General features: G+C 32.6%; 1 protein-coding gene across 1 annotated transcript in view; it reads right to left on the bottom strand.

Moving 5' to 3' along the window:
- LOC124373103 (vesicular glutamate transporter 3-like) overlaps positions 1-18,731 on the bottom strand; it is a gene marked incomplete at its 3' end in the record, with an annotated part of 30,581 nt that extends 11,850 nt beyond the window's left edge. The window contains exon 1 of the mRNA XM_046831496.1: positions 18,397-18,731. Coding sequence (XP_046687452.1) covers positions 18,397-18,549 — 153 coding nt within the window. The remainder of the gene's footprint in view (positions 1-18,396) is intronic.
- Positions 18,732-19,157: the final 426 nt, after the last annotated feature.

Consider the following 19,157-nt stretch of genomic DNA (forward strand, 5'->3'; position numbering starts at 1 on the left):
TGTTTAATTTTCTAGATTGGCAATGTATTGAGCAAAAAGGTATTTCCGGAACAACTTATTCGTTCGATATCACAAATATTTATAGAAACATCTTCAATCCCAAGTTCATTATTATAGGTTTTCAAACAGATAGACAGAATAATCAAGAAAAAAATCCTTCAAAGTTTGATAGTTTGAATGTAAAAAATATCAGAGTAAAATTGAACGGTTCTTATTATCCAGATGAATTACAAAACTTAAACATTTCAGGAGGTCTTTTCAGAATCATGTATCAGATGTATCAAGATTTTAAGAAAGTTTACTGTAATAATAAGGAAATGTATTACAATCCTAAAGAATTTTTAGCGAATAGACCTATTTATGTCATTGATACAACAAAGAGTTTGACAAATATTTCTGGTTCAAAGAACGATATAATTATCAATATGGATTTTCAGAGTGCGGTTACCAATGCGGTTTGTTATGTTGTCGTTGTCTCTGATAAATTGCTTAAATATGATGTAATCAGGAGTAATATAAGGGAGATACAATGAGAAAAACTCGGCCATACTTCCTACAATCAAATCTGTTTTAAAGTAATGGCCAAGTGATCCCAATTGAACCTAAAGAATTTTGAAACAAGATAATTACAGATTGTAATAACTTTTAGTTGGTATATATTCGTAGTTAAAATATGCCTTAAGTTTGGTATCGCTTAAGTTTTTATTAAAAATATATAATTCTATGTTACTTAAACTACTTACATCTATTTTATTTTTACGGGCTAATTTTATCCTGTTATATGTATATAAAGAATCTAAAGATATGATATTTTTTTATCTTGAATCTAGTCATAATATGTTTTTGAATGTTAGAAAGGTTTGAAATATTTTTGTTACCCCAAATGGTTATTGCATAATTTAGAAAAGACATGACAAATGCTGAAAATACTGACTTTTGAAGTTTTCTTCTTTACATACATATAACGGTTTCAAAGCTTTTTTAATTTGTTTTTTCTATATGGTTAATATGTTGATTAAAATTTAAGTCTAAGTCTATGATACAGCGTAAGTACTTATAACATTCTACCTTTTTTATTGGTAATTGGTCATTAGTTCTGGAGAAATCTATATATTCTGTTTTTTGAAAGTTTAAAGTTAATTTATTTTGTTGTAGCCAATTATTAATTTTCGTCAGGTCCTCGTTTGTTTTTTTTATGTAAATCGTTACCTTTAACTATTAAGGCTGTGTCATCGGCAAAGAGTACTAATTCGCCATGTAAATTAAGGGTTGTTATACTATTGATATATATTATAAACAAAAGAGGACCAAGACAACTTCCTTGAGGAACTCCACAGGTGATTTTTTCTAAATTTGAAATTTTGTTGCCAATTTTTGTATTACAGAACCTGTTATCAAGATAACTAGCAAATAAATCTAAACATTTACCTCTAATTCCTAAATGTTCTAATTTGTATAGTAATATCTTAAAATCTACAGTGTCAAAGGCTTTCTTAAGGTCTAGAAATGAGATTAGTGTATTTTGATCAATACTGTTAACAACTAAATTGATTGCTTCCTCTGTATTTTTGTTAACTCTAAAGCCAAATTGTTTTCTTGATAACAGGTTGTATTTTTCCAAAAAGCTATATAATCTCTCATACAAACATTTCTCAAATATCTTGCCAATTATTGGTAGTAGACTGATTGGTCGAAAATTGGATGGATCTGATAAAATTCCTTCACTTTTGTAGATTGGGCTGATTGTTGCTATTTTTAATCTATCGGGAAAAATGCCAGTTTGAATACTTAAGTTAAAAATGTATGCTAGTGGTTCACTTATTATGTATACAAGATTTTTGATTAGTTTGATTGGAATTTTATCTGATCCACTTGCTTTATCATTCTTTAAAAGTTTAATTTTGGTCTCAATTTCTAGTTTGGTAATTTCAGAGAGATATATAGAGTTCGGATTTGATTTCATTTTTTCGTTTTCTAGATCTGGAATCTTTGAAGCCAATTCTGAACCAATGTTTGCAAAGAATTTGTTCATTGTATTTAAATCACCTGTGTATCTACAAGGTTTTTTGGATTTATTTAAGAATTTGTTTATAATATTCCATTTGGTTTTTGAATCAGATGACATTTCAATCAGTTCTTTATAATAGTTTTCTTTTAAAATATTGCTATAATGTTTAATTTTCGATTTATAAAATTTTGCTTGTTCAAATCTCTTTTGTCTATACAGTTTATTTCTAACTTTAACGGCGGTTTGAATGCCAATTGTAAGCCAATTTTTGTCATCTGAATGAATTTTGAATTTTGGTTTGTTATTTTTTAGAAAGGTTTTTGAAATTAGTTCATGAAGGTGTTGATAAGCGCTATTTACATTATTAAATCTATAGATTAAGCTTAATTTCTTTAAGAACTCATCTGTGATCTTCATTCTTCGTGAGGGTTGCGATGACGTGGTTGGAGGGTGCAGAAAGGGGTCGAGTGATGAAACAAGGTGTTGCGGAGTGTTGAGGCAGTGTAGCCAGATGTTCAGAGTGTGAGGCTGCGGTTGATAACAAGTCCTTGACCGTCGGCTGCTTCAGGATGTTGCACAACACTGCAGATCACGTCATGGTGATAACACGTCCGCTGCTTCGAGATGTTGCACAACGCAGATCAGTGACTGTAGACCACATCATAGTGTCGCTTGAAGTAATGAAATAGGCATGATTAGAAAATGTCTTGATGAACTGAATGATTCACACTGTCTTGAAGGAAGAGATGTTATGATGGATGAGTCTTAAAGATGGTGTAACGTGGTTAAAAATTGTAGAATATAAAGCACTGAACTTGTCACTACGGATTAATTTCACTAAGTCTTGTTCCAAATAGAGCTGAAGATGAAGAGAATGCGATATTAAACCAGTAAACAGTGAACTTTTAACATTCCTGGATCAAAAGTATAGAGTAAAATTTAAATATGACTGACTAGTGTGAGGTCTGGACGGGAAAGGCTGTTCTCCTGTGTGCCGCGCAGTGCTACCAACATTTCTCGCTCAACGGTAATGCCAACATATTCTAAATTCAACATTCGAGTATTATAAATTCCACAATTTATGTTGTCATACTGTCATGAAAAATTGCTTGAATACAGTTTACCATAGTTTATTTAAGTAAATTGTATTGTGAATTGTTTTTACATATTTATGGTGTATTGAACAGTATTTGTATTGATTTTTGGGCTGTCCCAAAAGTGGTCCAGAACCGCCATATTATTATCTTGTTTTTACATATTTATGGTGTATTGAACAGTATTTGTATTGATTTTTGGGCTGTCCCAAAAGTGGTCCAGAACCGCCACATTCATATCTACTTATATATATATATATATATATATATATATATATATATATATATATATATATATATATATATGTATATGTATATATATAAGTAGATAGTAATATGGCGGTTCTAGCGCACTTTTGGGACAGTCAGAAAATCAATGTAAAATACTGTTCATTGAACCATAAAAGAATCTATAAATCATGAACAAAAAATAAACGAATCTATAGCTGTTTGATTCTACTTTCTTAAGCTGAAACTTAGTCAAATATGCTTCGAATCAATCTAATATCTGCTTCGAATCAACGAAAATTCTGTTGTAAATATATTAAAATCTTAATGACAAATATTGGAAAAGTTAAAGAAAAAAATATTGAAAAAATAGTATTATAGAATTTAAATTACCTCCTACAAACCAATATAGTAATAAAAGTACTATTTTGTCCTATAATTATACTATTTTTTCAAAAATTTTAAGTCTTAGTTTACAGATTTTTCTATAATAAATAGAAGAATCTATCACTGTTTCACCAGAAATTGTGCTGATTTCTGTCAAATTCAAGTAAAAATCAATACTTTTTCAAATTATTAGTTAAGAAATTTTCCCTATTTAAATGGAGAGGAAAAAGGTATCATGTCCATACTGCAAAAAAGATATTTTTGAACACCATTATACCCGACATTATAATTCGAAAAATCATCTGAAAAAATAAAGATATTTATGAAAAAGAACTAAATTATTTGAGGAATTGGGCTAAAGAAAATCAAATTGTTGTCGACCATGAAAAGATGTACAATATAGAAAAATTACGAGAATTAAAGAAAAACTTTAAGGAAGATAAAAAAGATCTAAATCTATTTAAAGATGAAAAAATTCAATCAATCGCTGAAAAATTGTCCATTGAAACAAACGATAAAAACTAAGTCTGAAATGATCGAAGAAATTGACAAAACTCTTAACGAAAACCCTAAAAATATCATTGATGTAGAAGTGTTATCCTCAATACACGGTCTTTTCAAGCAATACATTTTAACAAACTTGAACGATAATTCCATGTCAATTTACAAATATCTATCAATTATGAGGCCAGAAATTAAAAGTTTAATAGAAAAATGTCAAGAGAATGTTAAAAATATGAAAGGATATCTCTCTTTGGAATGTGAATATGAACGAACTTTAGTAAACGGTGAACCACAAACGTGTCCAATGTACTTTACTATAAAAGCAGACGAGATCTTTGATGTAAACGACTTTATTTCTAAACAATTTAATAAATTAACACATCGTGAACAAACAAATCATCCAAATAAGGGTTCTGGATGGACATTTAAAAGCTGCAAACAACTAGTTTTGAGCCTTAATAAACACGAAATGATGAACGCAGGATCATATATCGATTTGCCAAAGAAAATCAAAGATAAGAAAGCTTGTATAAATATCAAAAATAAAGAAGATTATTGCTTTATTTATTCTATCCGATGCGCTATTGAAAAACCTGAAAGAGACTGCGAAAGATCAAAACAATATGAAAAATTTGTAAATGACGAGATATTTTCAGGTTTCGAGTATCCAATGTCCTTAAAAGATATACAATTATTTGAAAAACGAAGTCACAATTCCAAGTACAAATATCCAAAAAATGTCTATAAATATCTACAGTTATGATGAGAAACTCAATATTGTTCCATTACAAATTTCTGAAAAATACGACGCTGAGTTAAACATTGACTTATTGTATGTTAAACAAGAAGACAAATCTCATTATGTTTTGATAACAGATTTAAATAAACTCGTGAGTTCTCAGTTATCTAAACACGAACATAAAAAATTGCTATGTAGAAGATGTTTAAGCCATTTCTACAAATCTGGAGATTTAACAGATCATTTAGAAATTTGCAAGCAACATGAAGTTTGTAAACCAATTATGCCATTTCCAGGTCAAACAACAACATTTACTAATTATCAAAAGAAATTTTCTCATCCTTACGTTATTTATATGGATTTTGAAAGCATATTAGAGAAGATTCCCAAAAACAATCCGCAAAAATCGACTACAACGAAGATTCAGAAACACATTCCTTATGGTTTTACTCTATATTTAGTGTCAAATGTGACGAATCGCATGTATAAACCGATATGTTATCGAGCCGAAAATGAAGACGATTTGCCTAATGTTCCTGCAAAATTGTTTGAAGAGCTCAATAAAATATCAAAATACATAGCTAAAAAGTATAATTCTAAGAACAAAAAACCTATGAAATTGACTGAAGAAGAAGAAATTTCATACCAAAAGGCAAACGTTTGTCATATCTGTGAATGGTCTGCTTATGATGTTGGGTCAGTTCAGTATGGTTTTACTCCTGATAGTTGGAAAGATAAGAGTTATAATAAAGTGAGAGATCATTGTCATTTAACCGGCAAGTTTCGAGGCGCAGCTCATGCATGTTGCAATCTGAATTTGAAATTTCCACAAAACATTCCAGTTTTCTGTCACAATATGAGTAACTATGACACACATTTGTACATAAAAGAATTAGCTAAGAAATATGGAAACGTTGATTTGATCGCAAACTCAGAAGAAAAAATATATAAATTACTCTGTAAATTCTGGATACGGGTATGAGTTTGATGGTGACAAACCTAGAAAGTTCATAAAATTCTCTTTCGTAGACACATTTAGATTCATGGCCTCGTCTATTGAAAAGTTAGCTAAAAACCTCAAGAAAGAAGACTTCAAACATACAAATCATTTTATACAGGATGGAAGAATATTGAACGCAATTCTAGAAAGACAACCAAATGACGACGACGAGATTTTTAAAATTCTATCTGGAAAAGGCATATTTCCCTATGAATTTTATCGACAGTATTGAAAAACTTGATTACACAGAAGAATTGAGAATTCAAGATTTCTATTCACTTTTGACAGACGAGAGCATATCTGAGAAAGATTATCAACACTACTTAAATGTATGGAACAAATTAAAAGAGAAAAATCTAGGGAATTACTCTGATCTCTATAACATTCAAGATGTTCTATTGCTCGCTGATATCTTTGAAAATTTTAGGAATATTTGTTTGAATTGCTATAAGCTTGATCCAGCACACTATCTAACAGCTCCCAGTCTTGCATGGGATGCTATGTTAAAATTAACTAAAATCGAGCTTCAACTGATACACGATTACGATATGTATTTAATGATCGAAAAAGGTATTCGCGGAGGCATTTCTCAATGTATTAAACGATATGTGAAAGCAAATAACAAATATTTAAAAGATTTTGATAAGACAAAGCCCGAAAACTATTTACTCTATCTCGATGCTAATAACCTTTATGGGTATGGCCTAATGCAAAAACTGCCGTTTAGTGATATCAAGTGGATGGATCCAAAAACTTACACAACTGCAGAATGGAAAGAAACAATTTTGGAACTCACTGGCGACGAAGATTATGGCTATATTCTCGAAGTCGATCTTGGATATCCAACGAATTTACACGAACATCACAAGGATTTACCTCTTGCTCCAGAACATTTTAAAAACAAACTTTGCACAACTCTACTGGATAAAACTGAATACGTTGTTCATTCGAGAAATTTTGAAGTTCTATTTGGAACAAGGTATGGTGTTAAAACATGTGAATAGAGTTATTGCATTCGATCAGAAGCCTTTTATGAAAGAGTACATTGATTTTAATACTAATATGAGGACCAAAGCTACAAGTGATTTTGAGAAGGACTTTTACAAGTTAATGAACAACTCTGTTTTTGGAAAAAAGTATGGAAAATGTGCGAAATAGATGTGATATCAAACTCGGTAATGAAGAATTTTCAATGAAACATGCCAAGAAGACAAATTTCAAATGCTTCACTATCTTTGACGACAACTGTATAGCGAGTCACATGTACAAACAGAAGGTAAAATTTAACAAGCCGATTTACATAGGGTTTTCAGTTCTTGATTTGTCAAAGTTGTTAATGTACGAGTTTTATTACAACAAATTAAAGAAGTTTGATCCAGATTTGAATCTGTGTTACATGGATACAGACAGTTATTTCCTAGAATTGAAACGAGATCCTTTTAAAATTATTAAAGAAAATATAGATGACTTTGATACAAGTGATTATCCAAAAGATCACGAATGTTTCACTACTAAAAATAAGAAGGTAATAGGGAAATTCAAAGATGAGTTAAATAGCGAAGTTTTAGAAGAATTTTGTGGTTTAAGGTCTAAGATGTACTCGTACAAATATCTAGATAAAAACCCAGTTAGGTGTAAAGGAATTAAGAGAAGCGTTGTAAATAAAACAATAAATATCGAGAACTTGAAGAGATGTTTGTTCGAAGATAAAGAAGAATTTAGGGAGATGACAGTAATCAAAAGCTATAAACATGAGTTGTACACCGTTACTATAAACAAGTTAGCACTGAACGCTAAAGATGATAAGAGAATTGTCCTAGAAAATAAGATCGATACAATACCTTATGGCTATAAAAATGAAGCAAAATCTTATATATTAGACGAATTAAATAAACTTGGAAACTTTGATATGTAAATGGAAGATGATTTAATTCACTGTCACAAGTGTAAAAAGAAAACGAAAAATATAGATTCAAAAATCGTTCAAATTCAAAATGGATTGTATAGAATTGCTGCAAAATGTTCAAAATGTAAGACAAACAAGAGTAAGTTTATAAAGAATCCAAATCCAAAACCTGTTAAGCAAGAATTGAAGACTAAAGATGAGATAGAGATTGAAGCTCGAGAAATTCATGCACCAGTACGAAAAAAGTTTAAAAAGAGAAAAATTATAACATTAGGAATTGACGATTTATGGGCAGCAGATTTAGTTATAATGTCTAACTATTCGGATCAAAATGATGGATTCAAGTATATGTTAAATGTTATTGATACTTTCTCAAAATATGCTTGGTCAAGAGCTATAAAAAGAAAAAAACGGTAAAGATGTTTCAAAAGCCTTCGAAGATATAGTAAAAGACGCGATAAAGATCAATCACAAACCGCCAAATCTACTTCATACAGATAAGGGTTTAGAGTTTAAAAATAAAGAATTTAACGATGTTTTGAGAAAATACAAACATTAAGATTTATCATACTGAAAATGAAGAGAAATCAAGTATTGTAGAGAGATATAACAGAACTCAAAATGAAAGAATGAAGGTTCTTTTTGAGATTAATAAAAACTTTAAATGGATCGATATTCTTCAAGAAATCGTAAAGAAATATAACGATACTGTTCATAGCACAATCAAAATGAAGCCTAAAGACGTAGATAATGATGCAGAAAAAGAGTTATTAGAGTCGGGTTTTAAGTATGTTCCACCAGAAATTCACACGAAAACTAAAATTTAAAGTCAATGATCATGTAAGAATTGTTAGTAAAAAACAAACATTTTCGAGCAAATATAAGAACAATTGGTCAAGAGAAATCTTTGTGATTTATCAAATTAATAACACAGATCCTGTAACTTATAGTATAAAAGATTTAAATAATGAAGAAATAACCGGAAAGTTTTATGAATATGAATTGAAGAAGTCAAAACTGTAATATAAATTTTCTATATATAAATGGCGCATCAAAAGAAATGTACAAAGTGCAAAGAATTTAAAGATTTAAATGAATTTTATAAAGATAAAAATAGGAAAGATGGAATGCATTATAATTGCAAAGATTGTGAAAGGGAATATCATAAAGAATTATATGATAAAATAGAAAAATTAACTTTGGAAGATAAAGAATGTCTTAAATGTAAAGAAACTAAAAAAATTTCAGAGTTTAATAGTGATCACTATAGTAGAGATAAGAAAGACTCATATTGTAAAGATTGTGTGAAGAAGAATCTTCATAGATTATATTATGAAGATACTCATTGTGAATGTGGAAGAATGATAAAATGGTTAAATAACTATGAAAAACATTTACAAACCAAATATCATTAGTTAAGAGTTTTTAATAAAATTTAGTATCATTTTCATCGTGTAATAATTTTTTCTATATAAATGGAGTCTCAAAAGAAATGTACAAAGTGTCAAGAAGAGAATAGAAAAGACTGTTATTGTAAGGAATTATACGTTAAAATGAACAAATTAACTTTAGAAGAGAAAAAGTGTTTTTTTTTTTTTTTTTTTTTTTTTTTTCCTTTGGGATATTGGGGTGGATTCATAGATCCTCACACGTCAACCTGAGCTTATTGTGTGCCCCTTTGATGTTAGAGGGGTAAGCCTATCTTCGTGCCCTTAATTAGGCTAAGAAGCTTTTCCCCGATACTAGCATCTGGTTCGTCGCCTGGTTGTTTGTCACCGAAAAGAGCCCTTCTCCTTGCTCCCAGTCTCTCACAGTCCAGTATTATGTGTTTTGCAGTCTCTTCAGACTTATTGCAGAGTCTACACTCCGAGGCCTCATTTCGTAAACCTAGAGTGTTTAGGTGTTTCCTGAAGTGGCCGTGTCCAGTGATCAAGGCAATCACTTGCTTAACCCGATCCCTGCCCAGCCCCATCAGCCATCTGGTGAATCCGGAGCTAGAATCGGCAAGCAGTCTTTTGCCGAGTGCTTGTCCTTGGTGACTCTGCCACCGCACGCGGTGTGTCTTCCTGGACCATTTGTTTATACTTTGGTAAGCGGCTGACTTGCTTATACCACAACTCGGTTCTGGACCGATGTATGGCATGCTTGCTCCGCTTTTGGCAAGCCTGACGGCGCATTCGTTGCCACCTATGCCTGTGTGGCCCGGTACCCAACCAAGACGCACACAGTTGCGTGATCCAAGCTTGCAGAGAGTGTTAAAGCACTCCCACACAAGCCTGGATGAAATGCTGTTGGAGTCAAGAGCTTTAAGAGCTGCCTGACTGTCTGACATTATACAGATGTTCATTCCCTGGTACCTTCTGGTGAGGCCTAGGTTGGCACAGGCTAGGATACCATAGATTTCGGCTTGAAATATGGAGCAGTTCCGACCCAAACTGCCGCTAAGGGCAGTTCTAGGGGATTGACTAAACACTCCATATCCAGTTCTAACCTTAATAAGCGAGCCATCCGTGTACCAGACAAAGCTCTTTCTTATTGTTGGGATGTTATCTTGCGATTTCCACTCATCTCTGGAGTAGAAGTCAACAGAGAATGGCTTATTGAATACGAACTCCGTTCTCATTGTGTCGGAGACCATTTCGAGAATAGCGCTTGGGTTTACAGCTTCAGTGATGGCGCCATGGCTCGCGTTAGACGCGCCATTCCTCCACAAGCCAGCAAACCATCAGCCGATAAGCTGACTTACGCGCTTCAGCTTTTATATGGACATCAAGAGGTAGAAGTCCTAAAGCCACCTCGAGGGTCGCTGAGGGACTGCTCCTGAATGCTCCGGTTACAAAGATTGTGCCAAGCCTTTGTAAGCTTTCAAGCTTGGCTTTGGCAGTTACCTGATTCACCTTTGTCCACCAGACTAGTGAACCATAAGTGATTTGAGGCCTTACAACTGCTTTGTAAAGCCATAGTGCTATGTGGGGTTTTACGCCCCATGAGAATCCTGCAAGTCTCCTGGACGTCATGAGCGCCCACTTTGCTTTGTGCAGGATATTATTAAGATGATCATTCCACGTAAGCTTATGATCTAGAGTCAGTCCTAAATATTTGACTGTCTTTGACCACTCCAGCTGAGTGGATGCGAGTTTCAGCCTAGAAAGAGACTCTAGGTTCTTTTTCCTAGTGAATGGTACAACTACTGTCTTAGAGGGATTTACTTTCAGTCCCTCTCCCTGACACCAGTTGTGTACATGTTGAAGGTTGGTATTCATGATATCAACAACAACATTTGTATATTTTCCCTGTACCATAAGGACTATGTCGTCTGCATATCCTTGGACATAGATTCCGTTGTTAGTAAGGTCCTCAAGTAGACCATCTACTACTAGGTTCCACAGTAGAGGTGACAGGATGCCTCCTTGAGGACATCCCCTTGTGGGTGCGATCACAAGCGATACTTCATTAAGATCGGCCCTGATCCGTCTGGAGCACAGCATGGCCCTAAGCCACCGGCACAGAGCTGGCTCGAGGCCACGTCGCTGTGCTCCACTTACCATTGCAGTGAATTTGGCATTGTCGAAAGCTCCTTCAATGTCTATGAAGGTGCACAATGCCAATTCCTTGGCGGACAGGCTATCCTCAATCCTACTGACTAGTTGGTGCAGTGCTGATTCACAGGATTTGCCTTGCTGGTATGCATGTTGGTTGCGATGAAGGGGAGTGTCTGAGAGAACTCCCTTTCTCAGGTGCCTCTCCACCAGTCTTTCTAATGTTTTCAGTAGAAACGAAGATAAACTGATGGGACGAAAAGATTTAGGGACAGAGTAGTCCGCTCTCCCTTTTTTAGGGATGAAGACCACCCTGTTGAGACGCCAGACTTGTGGTATGTACCCATAGGCTAGGCTCGCCCTGAATAGTTCACATAGAAGGGTAAGGAGATTCTCCGGCCCTTGTTGAAGCAGGGCCGGAAAGATTCCATCCCCTCCTGCAGATTTGAAAGGGGCAAATTTAGAAATTGCCCATTTGGCTTTAGAGAGAGTGACAATCCTTCTGGCAATGGCCCAGCTACCACGACAAGCTCTTGGCCGTGAGCCTGCCTCGCGGTTACCAGACGTTCCAGTGTCGTCATTCTCAAAGATACAGTCAGGGAAGTGAGTTCTCAAGGAGAAGTTTGAGGCTATCACTAGACCCGGAAGTGTGTTGACCTCCCTGGGACCTTAAAGATCCCAAGTGACCGGTTGGACTTGAGGCTAGTAAGCGTTGCAGTCTAGCTGCCGCGCTTAACTCATTTACCTTCTGTGTAAACTGCCTCCAGGAACTTTGTTTTGCTTTTTTAATCGCTAGGCTGTATTCTGTAAGAGCTCTATGATAGGACTCCCAGATACGGCTCCTTTTGCATTGATTGTACAGCTTCCTGACATTAGCCCTTTTGCGAGCGAGGTCCGCAGTCCACCACTTAGTATTGGTTCGACTCTTCCCCCGTCGCAATGGGCAATTGTCGTGGAAGCTATTGATTATAGCATTCTGCAGGTCAGAAGCTATCTGATCTATGTCTGTGAAGCATCGCACCCTTCCGCCTACCGATCCCAACTGTGACTGAAGGTCAGACTTATATCCCAACCAGTCAGTCCTCCTGGGATTGCGATAGAGGAAAAAGTGTTACTTTTGTAAAGAAATTAAAAATATTTCTGAATTTAATAACTGGCAGTATAGTAAAGATAGAAAAGATGCTTTTTGCAAAGATTGTGCTAAAAAAATTTTCAGCGAAAGTTATAAAAACGAAATGCCTTGTGAATATGAAAAAAAGATTTTACAATGGTTACCTAGTTATGCTAAAACATTTACAAACAAAATATAATAAATCGAGAGTTTTTAGTAAAATTTAGAAACATTTTCATCGTGTAATTTAGATATTCTATAAATCAGTCGAGATTCTGCCATATTTGTAGTAAAATGATTTCCGTTGTATAAAATATTCAAAGATTCTTTCATTTGGTTATACAGATTGATAGAATTTGGTTCGTCATCAATGAACAAAATCTCTAATTCAGGATAATTTATTTTTAGATGTTTTAATCTTTTCTGTATTTCTCTCTTTTGAGCTCTGATAACGTAATAAGGATATTCCCACATGTGATTCTTCTTAATTAACACAAAAACATGGTGTTTTTTCTTATCAAAATTTTTACATATCATATCTCTCTTCATTAATTCCATTCGCAATTCTTGATTCTCTATTTTCAAGGATTTCATTTGACCTGAAATTTGTAACTGTTTTATTTCATCTTTTAACTGCTTATTTTCGTTTTCAAGTTTGTACACACCAAATTTACGAATACTTGGTAAAACTTCTTCTAAAACCCAATCTTGAAACATTTCTGCTATTTTCATTTTAGATTTCAAGATTAAAGAATATATGCCTGCTTCATTTATGAAAACAGTGTTTTTTTGAAAGTTTGAAGGCGGGGGCGAATCACCCCTACTTTCAGAATGTATGTTTTCGAAGCTTTTTTTATATTTTTCTTTGACATGTTCTTTAATTGCTTTCTTCGTATCTTTATATTCTAACACCTCTGCAACGTCTTTCGCCTTAAACCAAAATTCATTATTTTCGTCAACAAATGTTAAAATTTCTTTATTATTGAATTTGAGTAGATTCACAACTGACTCCATTTAGATAGAAAGAAATTTAACTAGTTACTTGCAATCTTAAATATATTGTTGTTTTACTCTCATTATTTAATAAATTTCCCTCAGAGTCTTGTATAGTTAGAACGATTTTTTGAATTCTTTTAATATTTTTTCTAATTGGAATATAATCGATTTCATTTGGTTTTTCACTGATTTTTGATCCATAAGCAACATTTGGGAAAAAAGTGTACAAAATTTCAGATTCTTTGTGTAAATGTTCGGTATGATTTTCAAAACTAGGTTCAACGAGATTGCAGTGCACTTCAATTACATCAAACGGTCTAAATTTTGGCGTTTTATTTCCTAAATATACCTGATTTGGCTCAATAGTTTCTTGAACAAACCCTAACAATTCTACAATAATTGCTGAAAACATTATTCTTACTGGTGATTTTATTTGAATTTTATTAGAGAGATAATTTTTTTGCATTTCAAACTTGTTTTCGTCAAAGTTTAAAGATTTATCTGATTGTTTGAATGTTTTCAGATAATTTTTAAGGGAATTTTTTATTTGATCGAAAGTATAATATCCTTTGTTTAAACCATAGTATTTTGTTATGTTCTTCTCACTAAATCCTATGCAGTAAGGAGAACTTTCACTAATATTTATTACAAAATTGTCAGAATAAAAAACCGCTTAAACCGATAAAATAATTTGATTCTTCCTCTAAGTGTATAGGATGTTCCAAGTTTAAAAATAATTGAGAGCTTTCTGAAGTCAACTTGAACAGCTTCATTTTCACAAGCGTTGCTTCAAGATGAAAATCTTCTATTTAAATGGAGAAATTTTTAAAGCAAAAAGATCAGATAAAACTTCAAACGTTTGAAGAAAATAAGAAAGATCAACCAATCAGATTGTTAATTGTTGGTTCAAGTGGATGTGGGAAAAACAACTTTATTATTGAATTTTATCTACAATAGGTTGATTCCTTATTCCAATTTGTATGTTTTTTAGTAAATCTTTAGAACAAGACGCCTATAAAAAATTACAAGAAAGATTTGAAAATATTGAGAAAAACTTAAACAAAAAAATATCACATTTTTATAATGCTTCCGAGGACATAGTTCACTTAAGCGAATGTAAACCAAATTCTTTAATCGTTTTCGATGATTGTATTTTAGAAAATCAAGACGTTATTAAAGAATATTTCGTAATGTCTCGTCACAAAAACATATCTTGTATCTATCTTTCTCAATGCTTTTCAAAGGTTGATAAACAAGTTATAAGAAATAATTTGAATATGTTGTGTGTTTTTAAACAAGATGATCATTATTCCAGAAAGATTTATAACAATTATGTGGGATCTGATATGAGTTTTAAACCACTTTATTGAGTTGTGTGATAAAATTTTGGAAAGAAGACTACGGTTTTAACTATTAATCTAACTTTGAAGCCTAAAAATGGAAAATATTTGAATAAATTTTCTAACATAAATGCTGCTCAGTGGTCTGACAAATCTACTTGATAAAATATTTGTTACAACTATTTTTATATTATCTTTAATTTTTATTTACATTATGAAAATAACAGAAAAAAAAAACGGTAAATCTGTTCACGTTCCACGTTCACGTTCATGTTTCACGTTTCGTGTTCACGTTCTCGTTCATGTTCACGTTCTCGTTCACGTTCTCGTTCACGTTCTCGTTCACGTTCTCGTTCACGTTCACGTTTTTACGTTCCACGTTCACGTTTTACGTTCCGTGTTCACGTTTCGTGTTCACGTTTCCACGTTCCACGTTTACGTTTCAAAATTTTCCTAAATAAATGGCGAACGTAACTTCAGAAGAAGCAAAAAAACTTGATCAAATCGAAAAGAAATTATCAGTTTATATATCTAAGTTTTATAAGAGCAGAAGACGATGATGTGATTCTGAAGACTGCAACTGGAAATGTTATGCCTGTTGATGGAAAAATAACAATTACAGATCACCCGACTTCTCGAGTGATTGTTAGCAAATTTCATTTTTTCCGTCTTTAAATTTTTTCTATTTAAATGGAGTTCTTGAAAGAGTTAAATGATATTGGAGGAATGTAAGTTTAAAGAGTATAAGAAGTTAAATGAATTGGAAGAAAGGAAGAAACATAGAATCTTGAATTTGGAGAAAATGAAAGATAAATTCGGGTTTACAATAATTGCCGAGTTGGAAGATTGTAAAGTACACTTGCCGAACAGATTTTTGACTGTTTTGGATGAAAAAAAGATTAAAGAATTAAACAAAAATGAAAAATTACACTTGATTGTTACTGGAAAGAAGACTATAAAAGATAAAGAAATTATAACAATTAACTTTGTAGAATAAAGTCTTTTCAGTTGTGCTCTAAAACTTGCAGTCCCTCCCCACGTCATAGTACTGTTTTGATAACCATAGTTGGTGTCTTTCTTCATAGGAATCACATGGAATATTATCTACAGTAATACCTTTTGTTTCACACAAAATGTGGCTATATTCTATAAGAAAAATTCTATAATGCTCTTTAATGAATTGTGTTGATAAATCTTGATACTCACAAAAATTCCTAAGAAATTCATCAATTAAGTCTTGATTATCTTGAAAGAACGTATAATATGGGAAAAATGTCATAAAAAAACGATGAAAAACTCTCTGTTTGTTTATTTTTTACTTTTCTTTTCAATATCTTTCGTAATTATATTAAATATGTAATCCCTTACTTTTTTAGTTTTTTGCCGATAGTAAAACACTCCATTAGACGTTTTTTCTGCAAAAGACTTTACAAGTTCTTTGAATTCTGTATCATTTAAGGAAAGTATCGAAGACGGTATCAACTGTTGTTGAAAATAAACCCGGCAATTCACTGAATTCATCTTTGTTGCACTGTTTTAATGCTAGAAATTGTAGAGACTTTGGTGAGTTCATGTTGTTTATTTAGTAGAAAAGTTTTTTATTAAAGTACAGTATATTTTTAGTAAAAATGTTTTAAATTGATTAAATTTTATTAAGATTTCGAAGATTTTTCCTTTATTCGTAGCAGATTTGACAACATTTTACAAAGCACAGCTTAAGAAAGTAGAATCAAACAGCTATAGATTCGTTTATTTTTTGTTCATGATTTATAGATTCTTTTATGGTTCAATGAACAGTATTTTACATTGATTTTCTGACTGTCCCAAAAGTGCGCTAGAACCGCCATATTACTATCTACTTATATATATATATATATATATATATATATATATATATATATATATATATATACATTTACCTTGCTTTCTGACAGTAAGGTTTAGACCCAAGACCCTGTAATTCAATGCTTTGGAATTAAAAGTTGTTTCGGGATTATGAATTGTAGAATAAACATCTCTCATTTAAAAACTGCTATTTTAAAAGTGCTTATGTACTTCTGTAGGAAGGTAATTTGTTAAAATACAACCATTAACAGACACAGTAGTGAGTTAGACATAGTAAAGATATAAACATCATGAGTAGCCATCTGAAGACATGTTGTTCTAGTATGTGTTGGACACACCGAGGGTCAGGTCTGAGGCGACAAATGCAATATCAGGCTATACCTACATTTTCAATTTGGATCAGTGTGTTTGCAGATTTTAAAAACAACACTTTCTGTTCTTTATGGCACTGCATTCTAGTGACAATTGTATGATGTAATACATCAACTGCTGTCAAAATTTAGCATTGTTGTTGCCTCTTTTATTGAGGTTGCTAATATGTGCTGTGTGTTATGTGCTTTGTGTAAGGTGCAAACCTGTCACACAGGAGAATTTTACGTTCACAATATTCAATAATATTATAATTTTTAAACCAAAACAAATGTATGGGCGGCATTAAAATTAGGTAGAAAATTCTCTAAAGAGGAAGACCTTACAAAAGGTAAGCAAGCATCTGTGTTGCAACAGAAATGAGACGCCATAACAGTTTCTATTATTGTATACCCTTTAATGCTGGCGACACACTTAAGATTAATACAAAAATTAATTGAAATTAACATTTTTTAAATTAACAAATAAATTACATGCAATTCACTAATTGGTAAATTGTAACAATTTGAGTGCTGGTTAATAAATTTAAAACAAGAAGCATTTCACAATAAAAGGATAAACAATAACAGGATTCGCGCAACAGTCATTGCTGTGATAGCATGCAAATTCCAAGTCTCTAAGAAATGTCATTCCTCAAATGTCCTGTGAACAGAGAGAGTCGGAATGACAAAACAAACAGAAAAGAAATGTGATCAACTCCCCCTCCAAGCTATGTAGAAATGTGAACAACTCTCCCTCCAAGCTATGTAGAAATGTGAACAACTCTCCCTCCAAGCTATGTAGAAATGTGAAAAACTCTCCCTCCAAGCTATGTAGAAATGTGAACAACTCTCCCTCCAAGCTATGTAGAAATGTGAACAACTCTCCCTCCAAGCTATGTAGAAATGTGAACAACTCTCCCTCAAAGCTATGTAGAAATGTGAACAACTCTCCCTACAAGCTATGTAGAAATGAAGAATAATGCAAAATTTAAAGTCTATAGATGATTGAGCTGTGTTTAAAATATCATACGGATAATTAAGTACATGTGCTACTATGTTACTTAGTAAAATGCCATATGATTTTACTTTGTGTACTACGTTATTCATTATTCGAATTTCTCGTTGGCATCATGGTTACCCGTAAGGTCAATGTAAAAAAGTTCTCTAATGCTCAGCAAATTTACAATAAAGACACACCACGTTTAAACTCGATGTAGAAGCTTCATGTAAAATTTCAAGTACATAGGTCAAATCGTTCTCAAGATATTATGCAAACAGACACATAGACAGAAATAAAACTTGTTCAATTCTTCAAGTGATTGTCTTCACCAATAAGAAATAATACCTACATGTTTAGGAATAGAGTCATTAGGTCCACAATCAAGATTATCTCTAAGGTACTTTAGTTCCTCTGTGGAGATGTGAGGGTCGTCTTCCGGTTTGTCCTTCACCACAGTCCACCAAACAGCAAACCATATAAACCCGAGTATACCTACAAACATTAAATATTATCATAAATAGGTATGAATAGTAATTTGAATAATATCATTCTAGTGTTTTAGAATCCTAATGTAAGACACTCTATAAACTAAGAATTATGGTAAATATGATCCGGTTAAAATTTTGTATGTTTATGATACTGTTCCGAGTTAGTGAAAAATACAGGAGGCCTCGGAAGCGTGCCCCTCCCAAACTCGGAGCAAATCATAAAAAAAAAACAATCACATGCCACTAGTGGGAAGAGACAAAAAGAGACAAGATTTCGAGTACAAGAAATATAATTAGTAGGTGGCAAAACATTTCCATGCAAAATACAATTACTTCAGCACCACGGTGCACCGCGTAACTTAATAACTAAATAACAACAATCAATAGAATTCCAATAAAGACAATAACATAATAAATAGAAACAATAACATAATAAATAAATAATATAATATACTAAATAACATAATATCAGGTACGGCAGTAGTAAATCTAAAACATTTTAACAGGTAATTTTTTATGAACTGAGGGGAGGGAAAAGGTTGTAGAATTTCTAGGCCCACTAATTTTAAAAAGTAATTTGGTTTCAAGTTTGTAGCCGAAAATTAAAAAAAAATATTTAAAG

This window comes from Homalodisca vitripennis, unplaced genomic scaffold, assembly GCF_021130785.1.
Source record: "Homalodisca vitripennis isolate AUS2020 unplaced genomic scaffold, UT_GWSS_2.1 ScUCBcl_4827;HRSCAF=11235, whole genome shotgun sequence".
Taxonomy (NCBI): Eukaryota; Metazoa; Arthropoda; class Insecta; order Hemiptera; family Cicadellidae; genus Homalodisca; species Homalodisca vitripennis.